This window comes from Dendropsophus ebraccatus, chromosome 11 (assembly GCF_027789765.1).
Source record: "Dendropsophus ebraccatus isolate aDenEbr1 chromosome 11, aDenEbr1.pat, whole genome shotgun sequence".
Taxonomy (NCBI): Eukaryota; Metazoa; Chordata; class Amphibia; order Anura; family Hylidae; genus Dendropsophus; species Dendropsophus ebraccatus.
This window is the reverse complement of record NC_091464.1, coordinates 80,352,827-80,369,931: the sequence shown is the minus strand read 5'-3', so window position 1 is coordinate 80,369,931 and position 17,105 is coordinate 80,352,827. Positions and strand designations below refer to the sequence as shown.

The 17,105-nt window shown below is 45.9% G+C and overlaps 1 protein-coding gene across 6 annotated transcripts in view; it reads right to left on the bottom strand.

The window, feature by feature from the left end:
• The window catches only part of AP1S2 (adaptor related protein complex 1 subunit sigma 2), an 83,572-nt gene that overhangs the window by 53,799 nt on the left and 12,668 nt on the right, over positions 1-17,105 (bottom strand). For 5 of the 6 annotated variants that reach the window (XM_069945000.1, XM_069944998.1, XM_069945002.1 and 2 more), the window contains exon 2: positions 15,374-15,552. In XM_069945000.1, coding sequence (XP_069801101.1) covers positions 15,374-15,552 — 179 coding nt within the window. Of the gene's footprint in view, positions 1-15,373; positions 15,553-15,688; positions 15,841-17,105 lie in introns of those variants that run through there. The other variant, XM_069944999.1, reaches the window with a different exon arrangement.

The following is a 17,105-nucleotide window of genomic DNA, read 5'->3' as shown; positions in this document are numbered from 1 at the left end:
AAAGTCTTTTTGAATGCAGATAATGGCATATTTGCCTAATAAGCCCAATTACAAAGTTTCTTAAAAATCGCCTGTTAAAAAAAAACAAACAAACAGTGACACTTTAATTTCTCCCGAAATACTTTTTTAAGGCACTATTCACATTAACACTTTTTGCCTTCAGTTAGGGGTGGCTGAAGGTCTTTGAGAGGCAAGAAAAGTGAGGCTTCCCATCCTTATTTTGCTAGGCAAAAATGCTTGTAGAAATCAGGCAAACCCAGTACATTGATTCAGCATCTGTTATGGTTTTGATATGCTTAAAGGGGCTATCCAGCTCTATAAAAACATGGCCATTTACTTTCAGAGACAGCAGAACTCTTGTCTCCACTTCAGGTGCGGTTTGCAATTAAGCTCCATTCACTTCAATGGAACTGAGTTACACAACCTGCATCCAAACTAGAGAAAAGAGTGGGGCTGTCTCTGGAAGAAAGTGGCCATGCTTTTGTAGCACTGGATAACCCCTTTAAATGGCTCCTGAATGATAGGCCAAATATGAGCTCTGGCCAGGCTTAAAATGTCACTGTCGTGTATATATATATATATATATATATATATATATATATATATATATATATATTTATTTATTTATTTTTTTGCAGAAATCAATAGTACAGGTGATTTTAAGAAATTTTGTAGTTGGGTTTATTAGGCAAATATGCCATTATCTGCATGTAAAAAGCCTTTTCCCAGGTCCCCCTCTCCTCCGTCATCTCTTTTATTCACTGCTCATTATCAGTAAATCTCGACTCTTTTACATCAGTCAAGCCCTGTGTAACCTATGGAGGCGGCAGGGAGGAGGAGGGAGATTAGTCGCCAGCAGAGAACAAAGGATTACACAGCGGGAACTGTGTGAAAGCTGGTATTAAGAGGTCTGAAGCTGCAATTGTAGACCCCCCATCTCCTACCAAACTGCATGAGAATCGTCACAAATGCCAAAGGGGTTGTCAAGTGGACGCTGGAATAACAATGAGCCCAACAAGGGCTGATCCGACCATGGATGTGCAGATAACCCAGACAGAGGGCTGTCAGTGCTGGTCATAGGACATGAGGTTAGGCTAGGACTTGTGACTGTAATATGGATGCAAAAATGTATTTGTAGTACACACATAAAAGACCAGCCTACATGAGACACTATATGGGGACAACAAACATATCTTATACAAACATATATAAGAATTCTTGAGTATTGTTGAATGAACTTTAGAAAAGCGTCCGGGTTCTGCCATGAGGCCGAACCTACATGCTCAGCATTCAACTCCCGGCATCTGGAGAAGTTAGATGCCGGCCTACGGGGTCCTGGAAAACATGGATCCTAGGGCGGCATCCAGTTTCTCCAGACACTGGAAGTTGAATGATGAGCGTTTGCGTTCATCCACCTGGAGACTTTTCTAAAGTTCACTCAACACTGACCCACTGACCGAACGCTAGGCCATGAACTTTAAAAACCTATTTAGCCCCTTTAAGAAAACAATGCATTTAGGGGGAAATCCGGTGCCGGGCCAAAAAAATTATGCTGGGCTGGGGTGACATAAAAAGGAACTTATTTTTAAAGTGTCACTGTCGTTTACTTTTTTTTTTTTGCAGAAATCAATAGTACAAGGGATTTTAAGAAACTTTGTAATTGGGATAATTGGCTGAAAAATGCATTTTTATCATGAAAAAGCAGTGTGAAACTCTCCCCCCCCCCTGTCTTCATTGTTCTCTTATGGAGAGGGGAGGGGTGGAGGGAGATGAGGCACCAAAACAGGACAAAGAGTTATTTTACAGCTACATGACCGGGCTATCTCCTCTGAAGTCAGCACTGACCTCTCTGACCTCTGAATACCAGCTTTCACAGGTCCCGCTGTGTAATTCTTTGTTCTCTGCTGGCGACTAATCTCCCTCCTTCCTCTCCATAGGTTACACAGGGCTCGACTAATGTAAAAGAGTCGAGATTTCCTAATAATGAGCAGTGAATGAGAAAGAGGAGGGGGGGACCTGGGGAAAGTCTTTTTGAATGCAGATAATGGCATATTTGCCTAATAAACCCAATTACAAAGTGTCTTAAATGGAACCTGTCATACCCCGTTCCGTAGTGAAGGCCGCCCGGCCCCCCGCTAGAGCCACGGATACTTACCCCATCTCGCCAAGTCCCGCTCCTGGACCTGGTCCCGGGACGGAGTTGTCCTTGTCAGAAGCCCTGCAGAGATGAGTCCTACACCCATAGAGAATGACGGCTCCATTCATTCTCTATGAGCATCGAACTCATCTGTGCAGCGCAGGCGCCGGGCTTCAGACAAGGATAACTTCGTCCCGGGACCGGCTACAGGAGCGGGACTTGGTGAGATGGGGTAAGTATCCGGGGCTCTAGCGGGGGGCCGGACGGCCTTCACCCCGGCACGGGGGGTGACAGGTACCCTTTAAAATTGCCTGGACTATTGATTTCTGCAAAAACTCCGGGACCCCAGCCGGGTGTCTTCTTAGCTCTCCTCCTGCTACATCACAACCAGGTTGATGGAGGCCCCGCTCAGCCACTCAGCGAATGGAGCGGGACTGAGGGGGCTAAATACCACCCGCTTGTGACGTTTAACTTGGGTCGTGACGTACCCGGAAACCAAGAAAAGAAGACTCCCAGCAGAGTATAGGAGCACAGTGATGTGACACAGCATGGGGACAGGTCAGCTTTTTTTTTTTTTCCGCCACCCCTTGCCCATAATGATTTTTAACTCCACCCCCCGGCCAGACTCCTCCTTTAATATTTACTTATAGCTGAAATAACATTGTGCCCATACAAGCACGTGGCTGCTACAATCATCCTCTTTTTTCTCAAGAGCCCGTAAAACCCCTTTTAAATGACATCTATAATGTGCTCTGTGCGTCGCTAATCTCCCTAATTCCAAGTGCACTGATGAACCGAGAATGCCCGAAGCCCCACGAAACCACCTGTCTGCTAGTTTTAGGAAGCAAGTTTAAGATGAAGGAGCTCTAGACGGCAGGCTAAAAGAAGCCGTCATCCAGCCATTACACTGCAACCTTTCCAGATCTGTCAGCTTCTGCATTGCTATATAATTACTGACACTTAAGAAGAAAAATCTGCTAAAAGCGTGTCCCTGATTGAATGCTCTTGGAGCGGATCCATCCGGCGATGCCGCAGCATCTGAGCAGCCTCTCCCCGCCTGCTAACCATTGTACTATTAAACTCACCCGCCAGTACATTAATTCCTGAGCCGCTGTCACCGAGCAGTCAGACACGTAGCGGCGGCGAGGCCCGTGGGGAAACAGCTCAGGTCTGAGGAGATGATAATTAGGAACATTTGCTGAGTGCTCCTACATGAATCCAATAAGCCATCTATCTGCTCCTTTACAAAGGGAAGATCTCGTCTCATTCAGCACAAGTGTTATTATGTCACATTAACGCAATTAACACTTACTTATATACAGGGAATGGCACAAATGTCCAACCACTCGGTGAGATGAGACGGTGATGAGCAATATTAAGAGACAGCGTGGGGCAAACAATCCCGAGGAACATAACTTATCCAGACAACCTGCTATGTTACATGTGACCGGAACAGTAGCTGCACCGCCCAGCAAGACTTCTATATGTTGCAGTGAAATGATAGAATCCAGGGATTTGATCAAATCAAGGAGTCACCCGGCTCTATGTTTGGCGACGGAGGCGGACGGGGGAGCAGAGCGGCACACCTCCCGACATGCATATGGCGGTGGGGGTGGACGGGAACTCCCGGCAGGCATGGTGATGGAGCCGGACGGGGGAGCTTAGAGGCACGCCTCCCGGCAGGCATGTCCCGGGGGACGGGGGAGCAGAGAGGCACAACACCCAGGCAGGCATACGGCGGACGGGAAGTGGAGTGCACAGGCTGGGGGAGCAGGAGGCGTGTAGCAGGGGAAATGAGCGGAACAGGGAGAAGAGAGGCGGCGGACGGAGAAGCAGAGCAGCACATCTCCCAGCAGGCATATAGCGTTTGGGCGGACAGGGAGCGAAGCAGACAGGTTGGGGTAGCAGGAGGTGCGTAGCAGGGGAAACGTGCGAAATGTGGAGCAGAGAGGCGGCAGAGGCGGACGGGGAGCAGAGCGGACAGGCTGGGGGGAGCAGAGAGGCAATACGGTAAGCAAATTCTATGTCGCAGGGGAAAATTATGGCATTCATTCCATCATTTCCCTGATTTGATCAATTCCCTAGGGAAGTGATGGAGCAGCGTGCTCATTTTATCATTTCCCGGGATTTGATCAAATCCCTGGATTCTATCATTTCACTGTAACATCTACATTTGCAGTCCAGATATTCGACCCTATACAATAAAATACTAAAAAGACCAAACACAGAGAAGGCAATATATTCCCCAAGATCCATCTGGGCCTGCTTTAGGCTGGAGGAGTACTTCTTACTGATGCCCCCTTATGGTTTAATTAATGGTGCTCCCCAATACTACCATCATATAATGCATGTGTGTGCATCTGTTTTAATCGTTTTTTTCATTGACTTAAATTATAAAAAAATGGATCAAAACGGATTTATGGACACAAAGGTAAGGCCAGCTACGTTTCTGTGTACGTTAAAAAAAAAACAGATGTGTTTTGATACACTTTTTTTGTAATCGAAGTCAATGGAAAAATGGATTTTTTTTTTTTTTTAAATGGATTGCAAAAACATAGTGTGAACCCAGCCTATCCCAGTTGATTTGGGATTAAGGTTACAGTGGTATATTCATAAAACGGTCAAAAAGGGAATCGGTTATTATTTTCATGCTGCCACAACCAGAAGTCATTACGTTGTCTACAGCATAGCTTTAGATGCCACATCCAGAATATGGGCTTAAAGGGGGAATCAGTTATGATTTTCGTGCTGCCTGAAGCAGGTGTCATTGGGGCAGCCCCGGCAGCTTCTCCCTGCCCATAGAGCCTTGACTGATTTCTCCCCTGGTCCCAAGGATCCCTGGTTTGGGCAGCATAGCAGAGATGCCCTATCCATCCCAATCTGGCTCTGTGGCTACTTACCCACTAGGAGCAGGAAGAAATCCCACTGACGGCATGAAAAGTAGGATTTCCTAGGGGCCTATTCCACAGAGCGATAATCGGCTGAATCGGCTCCGTGGAATAGAGAGAGCGATCAGCTGATAATTGTGTCATCGGCTGATCGTTCATTTAGGTTCAGACCTAAAATCATCGTTCGCCACCAGCGCATCGCTACGGTGGAATAGCAGTGCGCGGCGGGAGACCGACGATTTTAGCAGAACCATACATTACCTGTCCGTGCTGCAGGTCTTCTCCTTGTCCCGGGGTCCCGCGCACAGCTGCTTCGGAGCGGGGTTGTCTGAACTGACAGACGACTCGGCAGTCCCAGCCAGTGATTGGCTGAGCGGTCTGTCAGTTCAGACAGCCCCGCTCCGAAGCTGCTGCACGCGAGACCGGGAGAAGGAGAAGACCTGCAGCCTGGACAGGTAATGTATGGTGCAAGGGCTTCAAGGACATCGTTAACGATGTCCCTGCAGCCCTCGCTTAACGATCATGGGGGGCGTGGAATAGGCCCAGTGAACATTTACATCGTTGATCAGCCCCCATCGGCCCGTGGAATAGGACCCTTAGGGTCCTATTACACAAAGTGATTTTTAACGATTAACGACTAACGATAAACGATCGCAAACTAGATTGTTTATCATTAACCTGAAATCGTTCATCATATTACACAGAACAATGGTCGTTAGTTACGATCGTTATTGTTACTGTGATCGTTTATTCCTTCTGATCCCAGCAAAACAATGAACAATGCGCAATTATACTGAACGATTAATGAACAAATGCGGAACAGAGCGACCGAATGAGGAATTACAGCGAATGATTAACGATAATATTAGGTTCAGATCTAAATCAACAACAAACAGATATTGTTTAACCCCTTAGTGACCGCCGATACGGCTTTCTACGGCGGTCACTAATGGGCCTTATTCTGCTGCCATCAGCTTTTTACGGCGATGGCAGAGAATAAGGCTGCGGGGCCGGGACGGCCCCCACCCCATCCCCCCGGCTACCGGAGGTAGCTGAGGGGTTGGGGCAGTGTGTGAGGTCCGTCCCGGCCCCCCCCCTGACCGACGATCGCCGCTATTAACGTTATAGCGGCGACCGTCGGTAATGGAGATTACCGGTGCTGCCGCCACCTCTCATCTCCCCCCGCCGTGAATCTACGGCGGGGGGAGATGAAATAAGTATCCCCCAGACCTCAGATCAGCCCCCCCTAGTGCCCCGATAACTAACCCCCCTCCCCCGGCGGCCATCATTTCCAAGATGGCCGCCGCTATCGCTGTGAACCGACTAACGTCGGTTCACAGCGATTAAAAGGTTAAAATGAATGAAAGCCCCATGCTCTCCGCCACCGGAGGTAGCGGAGAGCATGGGGCAGTCATCGGGGACCCCCCTGTGGGGTCCCGGTACAAGCGATCAGCGGTATATACTATATACCGCTGATCGCTTGTGCCATGTGCTCCCGGCACTTTTTATCCCCTGTCACCATGAATGATTGGTGACAGGGGATAAAAAGTGATGTCCCCCCACCCCCCCAAGTCGCCCCCCACCCCCCCCTGTCACCCCCGTCCCCCAGTCACCCCCCCCTTCCCCATATACTCACCGGATCGACGGAGCTCCTTCCTCCTCGACGTCCTGGCTGGTTATGAAGTGCGCATGCGCTTCACAACCAGCCAACTCTGAAAATTTAAAGTGACAGAGACCAATTTGGTCTCTGTCACTAAACTATGATTACTGTGATAGAAAATATCACAGTAATCATAGTAATACAGTGAAAAAGAATATGTAAAGTACAAAAAGTGACAAACATACAAAAAAATAAAAACACACTTTTTATTATAGTAATAATTGCAGTTTACTCCCAAATTACCCCTAACCCCTCCCCAGATTACCCGTAACCACCGCACGTTGCCCGTAACCACCGCACGTTGCCCGTAACCACCGCACGTTGCCCGTAACCACCGCACGTTGACCGTAACCACCGCACGTTGCCCGTAACCACCGCACGTTGCCCGTAACCACCGCACGTTGCCCGTAACCACCGCACGTTGCCCGTAACCACCGCACGTTGCCCGTAACCACCGCACGTTGCCCGTAACCACCGCACGTTGCCCGTAACCACCGCACGTTGCCCGTAACCACCGCAAATTGCCAGTGACCCCCTCCAGATTGCCCGTAACCACCCCAAATTACATGTACCCACCCCAGATTACCTATAAGCACTTCAGTTTATCAGTAACAATCCCAGATTGTCTGTAACCCTTCCAGGTTGCACATAACCCCCCCAGGTTCCCCGTAATCATGCCAGATTACATGTAACCCCCCCAGAATGCACGTAACCACTGCGCGTTGCCTCTGACCACGCCACGATGCCTCTGACCACGCCACGTCGCCTCTGACCACCGCACGTCGCCTCTGACCACCGCACGTCGCCTCTGACCACCGCACGTCGCCTCTGACCACCGCACCTTGCCTCTGACCACCGCACCTTGCCTCTGACCACCCCAAATTGCCAATGACCCCCTCCAGATTGCGGTGCCCATGTCAGATTACAGGTACCCACCCCAGATTGCCTATAAGAACTTCAGTTTATCCGTAACCACCCCACATTGCCCGTAACCACCCCACGTTGCCCGTAACCACCCCAGATTGTCAGTAAGCACTGCAGGTTGCGCGTAACCACCCCACGTTGCCCGTATCCACCTCAGATTGTCTGTAAGCACTGCAGGTTGCCCGTAACCAGCCAACGTTGCCTGTAACCACCCCAGATTGTCTGTAAGCATTGCAGGTTGCCCGTAACCACCCCACGTTGCCCGTATCCACCCCAGATTGTCTGTAAGCACTGCAGGTTGCCCGTAACCACCCCACGTTTCCCGTAACCATCCCAGATTGTCTGTAAGCACAGCAGGTTGCCCGTAACCAGCCCACGTTGCCCGTTACCAGCCCACGTTGCCTGTAACCAGCCCACGTTGCCTGTAACCAGCCCACGTTGCCTGTAACCACCCCACGTTGCCGTAACCACAGCAGGTTGCCCGTGACCACCACACGTTGCCCATAACCACCACACATTGCCCGTAACCACCCCGCGTTGCCTGTAACCACAGCAGGTTGCCCGTGACCACCCCATGTTGTCCGTAACCACCCCAGATTACCTGTAACCACCTCAGGTTGCCCATAACCACCCCTGGTTGCCCGTAACCACCCCACATTACCTGTAATCTAATTTTTTTTATCTTATTTTAGTAACTGCGCTATTCTAATAACCATTACTAGCTGCGGTTTTGCTCCTGTAAATCGGCGCTCCTTCCCTTCTGAGCCCTGCTGTGTGCCCATACAGTGGTTTATGCCCACATATGGGGTACCGTTGTACTCAGGAGAACCTGCGTTACAGATTTTGGGGTACATTTTCTCTCCTGTTCCTCGTCAAATTGAGAAATTTCAAACTAAACCAACATATTATTGGAAAAATTCGAGTTTTTCATTTTTACTGGCCAATTTTGAATACTTTCCTCTAATACCTGTGGGGTAAAAATGCTCACCACACCCCAAGATGAATTCTTTGAGGGGTGCATTTTCCAAAATGGGGTGACTTTTGGGGGGAATCTATTCTGCTGACACTACAGGGGCTCAGCAAACGCACCTGGCGCTCAGAAACTTCTTCAGAAAAATCTGCACTGAAAATGCTAATTGGCGCTCCTTCCCTTCTGAGCCCGGCTGTGTGCCCATGCAGTGGTTTATGCCCACATATGGGGTACCGTTCTACTCAGGAGAACCTGCTTTACATATATTGGGGTGACATTTCTCTCCTGTTCCTCGTGAAATTGAGAAATTTCAAACTAAAGGAACATATTATTGGAAAAATTCGAGTTTTTCATTTTTACTGTCTACTTTTGAATACTTTCCTCAAATACCTGTCGGGTCAAAATGCTCACCACACCCCAAAATAAATTCTATGAGGGGTGCACTTTCCAAAATGGAGTGACTTATGGCGAGATTTTACTCCGCTAGCACTACAGGGGCGCTGCAAACGCACCTGGCGCTCAGAAACTTCTTCAGCAAAATCTGCATTGAAAAAGCTAATTGGCGCTCCTTCCCTTTTGAGCCCTCCTGTGTGCCCATGCAGTGGTTTACGCCCACATATGGGGTACCATTGTACTCAGGAGAACCTGCGTTACAAATTTTGTGGTACTTTTTTCCTCTTGTTCCTCGTGAAATTGAGAAATTTCAAACTAAAAGAACATAATATTGGAAAAATTTGAGTTTTTCATTTTTACTGTCTACTTTTGAATACTTTCCTCTAATACCTGTGGGGTCAAAATGGTCACCACACACCAAGATGAATACTTTGAGGGGTGCACTTTCCAAAATGGAGTGACTTTTGGGGGGGTTCTCTTCTACGGACACTACAGGGGCTCTGCAAACGCACCTGGCGCTCGGAAACTTCTGCAGCAAAATCTGCATTGAAAAAGCTAATTGGCGCTCCTTCCCTTCTGAGCCCTCCTGTGTGCCCATGCAGTGGTTTATGCCCACATATGGGGTACCATTGTACTCAGGAGAACCTGCGTTACAAATTTTGGGGTATTTTTTTCCTCTTGTTCCTCGTGAAATTGAGAAATTTCAAACTAAACGAACATATTATTGGAAGAATTCAAGTTTTTCATTTTTACTGTCTTCTTTTGAATACTTTCCTGTAATACCTGTGGGGTCAAAATGGTCACCACACACCAAGATGAATTCTTTGAGGGGTGTACTTTCCAAAATGGGGTGACTTATGGGGGGTTTTCTCTCTGCTGACACTACAGGGGCACTACAAACGCACCTGGTGCTCAGAAACTTCTTCAGCAAAATCTGCATTGGAAAAGCTAATTGGCGCTCCCTTCCTTCTGAGCCCTGCTGTGTGCCCATACAGTGGTTTACGCCCACATATGGGGTACTGTTGTACTCAAGAGAACCTGCATTACAAATTTTGGGGTGCTTTTTGTCTCATATTCCTTTTGAAAATGAGAAACTTTAATCTAAACGTATATATTATTGGAAAATTTAAATTTTCAATTTTTTTACTGCCTAATTGTGAATACTTTCCTCCAGCCCCTGTAGGGTTAAAATGCTCATTATACCCCTAGATTAATTCTTTAAGGTGTGTAGTTTCCAAAATGGGGTCACTTATGGGGGTTTTCAGGATACCAGACTTCTAAATCCATTTAAAAAAAGAACTGGTCCCTAAAAAAATCAGTTTCACGAAAATGTGATAATTTGCTGATAAATTTCTAAGCCCCATAACACCCTAAAAAAGTAAAATATGTTTACCAAATTATGCCAGAATAAAGAAGACATATTGGTAATGTGACTCTTTTTTTAGAAGCAGAGAATTTCAAAGTTCATAAAATGCAAATTTTTTAAATTTTTCATGATATTTTGATGTTTTTCACAAAAAACACACAAAGTAGTGACCAAATTTTGCCACTAACATAAAGTGCCATATGTCACGAAAAAACAGTCTCAGAATCGCTAGCATACGTTAAAGCATCACTGAGCTATGAGAGCATAAAGTGAGACAGGTCAGATTTTGAAAAATTAGCCTGGTCATTAAGGCCCAAACTAGCTGCAGCACAAAGGGGTTAAATTAGAACGATATAACAATTTTTCGCACGATAAACGTCCCGTGTAATAGGGCCCTTAGGACGGCATATATAACCAATATGGCGAGAACCTCCTTTACATTTACATTTAATGATAGACATGAACATCTCTCAATTATATTTTCACAGATATCTTAGCAGGAAATGGTGACAAGGGCGCGCCAGAAAGCGCTTGAGCTGTGAAGCATATGCTCCAGCTAAAAAATGCAAGTCAAATAACGTGACCTCTTCCTTCTAACAACATGTGCCAATCTGTCAGGATCCATCTCCTATTGCAGCAACATAAATACAGTATATTCATAGTTTCTGACAGCAGAAGCCGTGGGTATGTCACAGCCCATCTGCCACAGAGACAGAAATGACTGTGTAACTAGATTAGCATTAAAAACTTAGAATATGGACGAGACAAATTATGAAGGAAAAAAAAAAAAAAGCTAAAACAAGAAAACAATCCCAGATGGTTGTAATGTTTTACATATAAAATGAGAGGGATTAAAGAAAAGTAAAGCTGCTCGAAACACTGGAGGCGCAGTGACTATAATGTATGGAAGTGCTATAAAACTAGCGCGGGTGCTGCTGTCTCCAAATGTAAAGCATATTGCTTACACTGCACCTGTCCGCACTATAAAAAGAAGCAAGAAAATGTATCCGCACACTATGCCCAAACAGCATGGTATACTAGATACTGGGCACCATTATAACTTTGTATTCTTTATATACTGTGTAATAGCTGCACCTGCCTGCACAGGTAACCTAGCTGTTGTCTATGGTCAGTAACTAGGATCGGCATTATTCCCCCAGGCTTTGTCTGGAATTGCAGCATTACCTTTTACCTATCACTGCATTAGAAACTGTCAGGGTCCTATTACACAGAGTGATTTTTAACGACTAACGATAAACGATCGCAAACAAGATTGTTTATCATTAACCTGAAATCGTTTACCATATTACACAGAACGATAGTCGTTAGTTATGATCGTATTGCGATCGTTACTAACTCCTTCTGATCCCAGCAAAACAATGTACAATGTGCAATTAGGGTCCATTTACACAGAAAGATTATCTAACAGATTATCTGTCAAAGATTTGAAGCCAAAGCCAGGAATGGATTTGAAAAGAGGAGAAATCTCAGGCTTTACTTTTATGACCTGATCTCTGTTTATAGTCTCTTCCTGGTTTTGGCTTCAAATCTTTGTCAGATAATCTGTCAGATAATCTTTCTGTGTGAATGGACCCTTACACTTAACGATTAGTGAACAAATGCGGAACTTGAGCGAACAAATGTGGAATTACAGCAAACAATTATTTTAGGTTCATATCTAAATCAAGGATCCACGACAAACGAACAATTTTTCGATCGTTGCCTGCAATTACACAGAACGATTATTGTTTAAATTCGAACGATACAACGATTTTTCACACGATATTCGTCCCGTGTAATAGGGCCCTCAGTATCCCTGGGTCATGGCGACGCAAGCTGTGCAGTATAGTTTGCAGTATTGGAGGGTGGGGAATAAGTCTAAGTATATATACTCACCCATGGTAGAAATAAGAGAGATTTTAACTGTGGATGGGTGCAGTGGATGACAGCAAGTATGTGTAATACACAGGACTATGAAGCAGGCTGGTGAGGCCACTCACAATTGGATATCTGCCCACTTTACTTTGATGCTCAGAGCCAGAAGAGGAGCCCCAGGGGATGGGAGAGAAGTGAGTACTTATACTTTAGTCCTCAGCAGCCCTTAGTGAACCAACAGGGGGCTTATATTTATGGGGGTGGGAGTAATCTTTTGTTTTAATCTAAAAACAACCCTCTTAAAAAGATTAAAGGAGAAGTCTTGCAGTTCCTCAAATCCGGCAGCCGGCAGGGGGGAAATTGATTACAAGTAACTACTGTGGTGAGCGATGGGAGCGACCATGGGACCTCGGGATCCGGGATCTCCGCCACATGACCTCGCTGATGGACTGGCCACTCAGCCAGTGACTGGGGTGGGATGTCGCTCCAGTCTCTGATTTGTTGAATGGCCAGCCCATCAGCCAGGACAGGCATTTCCCTGTCATCACAACTCGGGGGGGGGGGGGGGGCATCTTGCCACTCACCAGGGGCACAGGAAGAGGTAAGTTCATACTTATGATCACTTTCCCCCCCTGCCGGCTTTTAGAAATTGCCAGACTTCCCCTTTAACATTTATTTTTGAAGATCCGTTCTCCTCTAACTATACCTCTGACCTATACGTAACCCCAAAGCGTAACCCCATCAGCTCATGCAGGTTACACCTCCAAATGAGAGATTTAGAACAGCAGGATCCTCCTATGTGTGTCTGCAGTGTGTGGGGGGCCATCACATTTGTTACCTCCATCCACTGCCTCAGGGACAACTGAAAATTTAAAAATGTATCAATGGATCCAGTGTAAAAAAAATAGAAAAATGCCACATACAAGAGATATAATGGACATAAATAGTGCTGCTCCTCATGCACACACACAAGAGAGCTTATACCTAAAAGTTACCGGAAATAACAGGTAAGCTTTTAGGTATCCTACATACGTAGGGCTTATATCAGGAACGCATGCACAAGAAATAATGGGCCTTACACCTGCTAAAGGAGTGCCCTTCTGCCATATGTTTGGATGGTATATACGGTAATATTTTTCACTACAACTTTACTATTGTAAAGTGTAATTGACAATATGATGCACTACAAAACAATATGGAAACATACCATGACTACAGGTCCTATCTCTGGACACATGACCTCTCACACATCCTTGTAAAACACCGTGAAAAAAAAAGACACCTGGTAAATCAAAAAAGTAAAGCCTCTTTGCAATAGATCTTAATTAAAAACTTCTTATCGTTTTGTTTCTACAGCTACAATGCAGTCTATGCATCACCATAGTAACAGAAAGCAAACATATTCTGTGTGGTTGTATCCTGCAGCGTCCTACTTTCTTCCATTTGTTGCCTAATTTGTGCTCAGATACATTTGGTTAGTTAACCACAACTAGAGGGCAAATAGACAGAATTATGACCGCACATCAGACTACATAGGGTTTGTTTGTTGTCTGTTACCATGGAGACACATTGGCCTGCATAGGAGCTGTGGAAGCAAAACAACATTTTTAATACATCAAATGAAAAGTTGATTCAATATTTTTTTATGTTTGCAAATGTGGACAGAGCCCTTACATCTGAGTTCATATCAGCTTCAATCAATCATTAGATTGTTATAAGCTCTATACAGTGTTGTAACTACCATGGAGGCAGACAACGCAACCGCTACAGGACCCCTTCTGCAAAACACGTGGTCTGTCTCCATGGTAATAGCTGCAGGCAGCCCCTCTAGGACTGACAGCTCGCCCCCCGGACCAAGACAGTGTCTCAGTTGGGCCCACAGTCGCTGGCTTGATCCTTCGCCCACAATCCCCGCCTCCGCCCTGCTCGATGCACATACTCATATGACCCAGCGCAGTCCTGCAGCGTTCTGTTCTCCCAGCTCCACGGCACACAAATCATGTCACTGGCGCAGCAGAGATCTGGGAGAACGGAACATTTTGGGACTGTGCCGGATCCTGTGAGTATAGGGGGGGGGGATTCATGGGCCCCAGTTTCTTGCTATGGGGCCCCATGGAGTCTAGCCACACCCCTGGCTCTATATAAAAGATCCCAATAACATTAAAAAAAGGAAAAACAATCTGCGGAAGCTAACGGTAAAGCTAGAACAAGGACTACTGTGTGAGCATGCATCATGTTCAGAGATTCAGGGACAGATGCTATGAAGTTCACTGACCTGGAAAGGCCACCAAATGTATTTTTAGACTGCCAGCTTTCACAGCAAAAAAAAGAAACAGCCTCTTAAAATTACTATCAGTGTGAAAAGGTCTGGGACTTCACCTCTAAGCGTATTTTTCAGCTATTTACAGTGCTAAATCTACAGTGCTATACTGCTACAGAGGCTCTAAGGGATCGACGGCAGAGATTTTGTCACTATGCATTACACAGCGTGAGCTCTGCTGGTACTTCAGTAGTTAGGAATAAGCGTTTCTTTGCTTTGCTATGATAATAAATGGGATTATATTAGCTGTTGCTGACTGATGGGAGCCCTATTAACCTCAAGATCAAGAGGTCTCAGGTCCTCATTCTGACCGAACATATGAGGTCGCTCTCATGATGAGATACTGCTAAATCCTACACATCCCAGCCTCTCTCGGTCACATCTGAACACTTTCCTATTACAGATGCTTCCACTATAGGTCGGCTGGCTTATTACTATATCTGTGTACTTCTTTACAAGCAAACAGACTAAGTCGATAATAAAAGTAAAAAGGCAAACAAGGTGTGAATGTCAAAAGTCTGTCAATCAATATGTCGGATTCTTGTAAGCCTCACATGAGAAGCCTTAGGGGGTTCCAGCTCCTGCTGATTGAGATTCCCAGCAAGCTATACCCAAGCCTGCTATATATTATACACAGGCACTGAACACGTACATGGATGAATATGTGTAAAGGCATTTGCATTATATCCCACAGATAGTAAGACACAATGGCCTGTAATAGGCTGCAGGTTATTAACACGTCTGCCAGGCCTAGTGCACATAGTACTGCTCCGCATGTCAGGACCCAAGGGGTTAATGTCAGGGATAAGAAGGGAGGAGATGGGGGGGAGTGGGATCCACCTTTTGTAGACAATCTTCAGGTCTCTCCATTCCAGGAAGCTGCACATTTTCGGTTTTCTGGCTAATACAGTCTGGACCAACTCCCTGGTAATCTTCTTCTTCTCCTTGTCAGACAGCGGTACATACCACTTCTGGAGCCGCAGCTTTCCCTGACGGCTGAAGAGTAACATAAACTGCATCTGTGGAGAAAACAGAGGAAAGGAAACATTAAAAGGCGGCAAGAAGGGATCTCCATGACAGCCCCCCCTCTCTGTACATTCCCCCATTAGGTACAGTATCAAGCAAATCAATAGAAATCAATAAAATATGCATGACTTGTCTTCCGAGAGGCATGGCTCCTCCAGTACCAGGACCGGATGAAGGACTGGATGTGAATGAAATCTGGGACGTGCACCGCTTTTATTCCTCCATCACAATAGAGAGGTTGTTCTGTAGCAGACGCTTATCTGCATGCATAGCTTTGGCAAAATCCCAGATACAGCCCTGTGACACACGTGAGGAGGGGAATGATGATGGTGGGAGTTACTATGCAGAAAGAGAGAAGGCATGGAGGCAGAGGGGGGTCACCAGACAGGGAAACTAGTGAGGAGACACTGGCACGACACCGAGATGATGTGTCACTGCCATGCTCTGCTCCAAGGGTTCCTCCTCGCTGCTGGGTGTTTTCTATTATCTCTGCATTGTAAGTAGGATGTGTATCCAAACAGCAGGCAGCGCATATACTGCGGGGGAATCTCAGCAGCTCAGGAATAACACAGCGTGCTCGGCATAGGCAATCACAGCTATACGGCTGCATGGAAGAGCCAGCCCCGAGCGGCAGCTATATATCTTAAGAAGGAGAAAAGTTTGTCGATTTACCAAGGGAGATGTGGGCAGGGGATGGGACTGGGGCTGGCCACAGGCTGCATTGCAGAAGAGGCTGCATGAGTTTGCTGCGGGCGCTTTATTGCCTTGTCTAGGCTTCTAGGCTGAGTTACAGAAATAGACGCGGCATTCCTCAATGTAATCTATATATGTAATATATATATATATATATATATATAGGCTGATGTACAGCTTTATAGTAACTACAGACAGGTTTTAGATTTTTGATGAATAGGTACTGGGGTAAATAAACAGTATACAGTGGTGCCTTGGATTACGAGCATTATACGTTCCGGGACCGTGCTTGTAATCCAAATCCACTCTTAAACCAAAGCAAATTTTTCCATAAGAAATCATTGATATAGACAATTGGTTACACACCCCAAAAATAGTGATTTTATATTCTCAATAACATGTAAAACAAATGAAATAAACATTTATAAGCAGCTGAATATGTGATATACAAGTTACTGTACAGTATAGCAATCAGCATGTGGAGTATAATGTATAGTAACTGTATAACCCTAATAACACAGCAGCTGGATATGTGATATATAAGTTACTGTACAGTATAGCAATCAGCATGTGGTGTATAATGTATAGTAACTGCATAACCCTGATAACACAGCAGCTGGATATGTGATATATAAGTTACTGTACAGTATAGCAATCAGCATGTGGCGTATAATGTATAGTAACTGTATAACCCTGATAACACAGCAGCAGTTTGTAGATACAGGATGGAACTGCAGATCCCCATAATGCAGTAGTGTAGTACAACAGGCTAGAATAGAGAAGCAGGGCTGCTGTCAGAGGTCTGTGTGGTCACATGACAGCAATGGGGAAGGGGTGTGTTCAGCCTGGACCA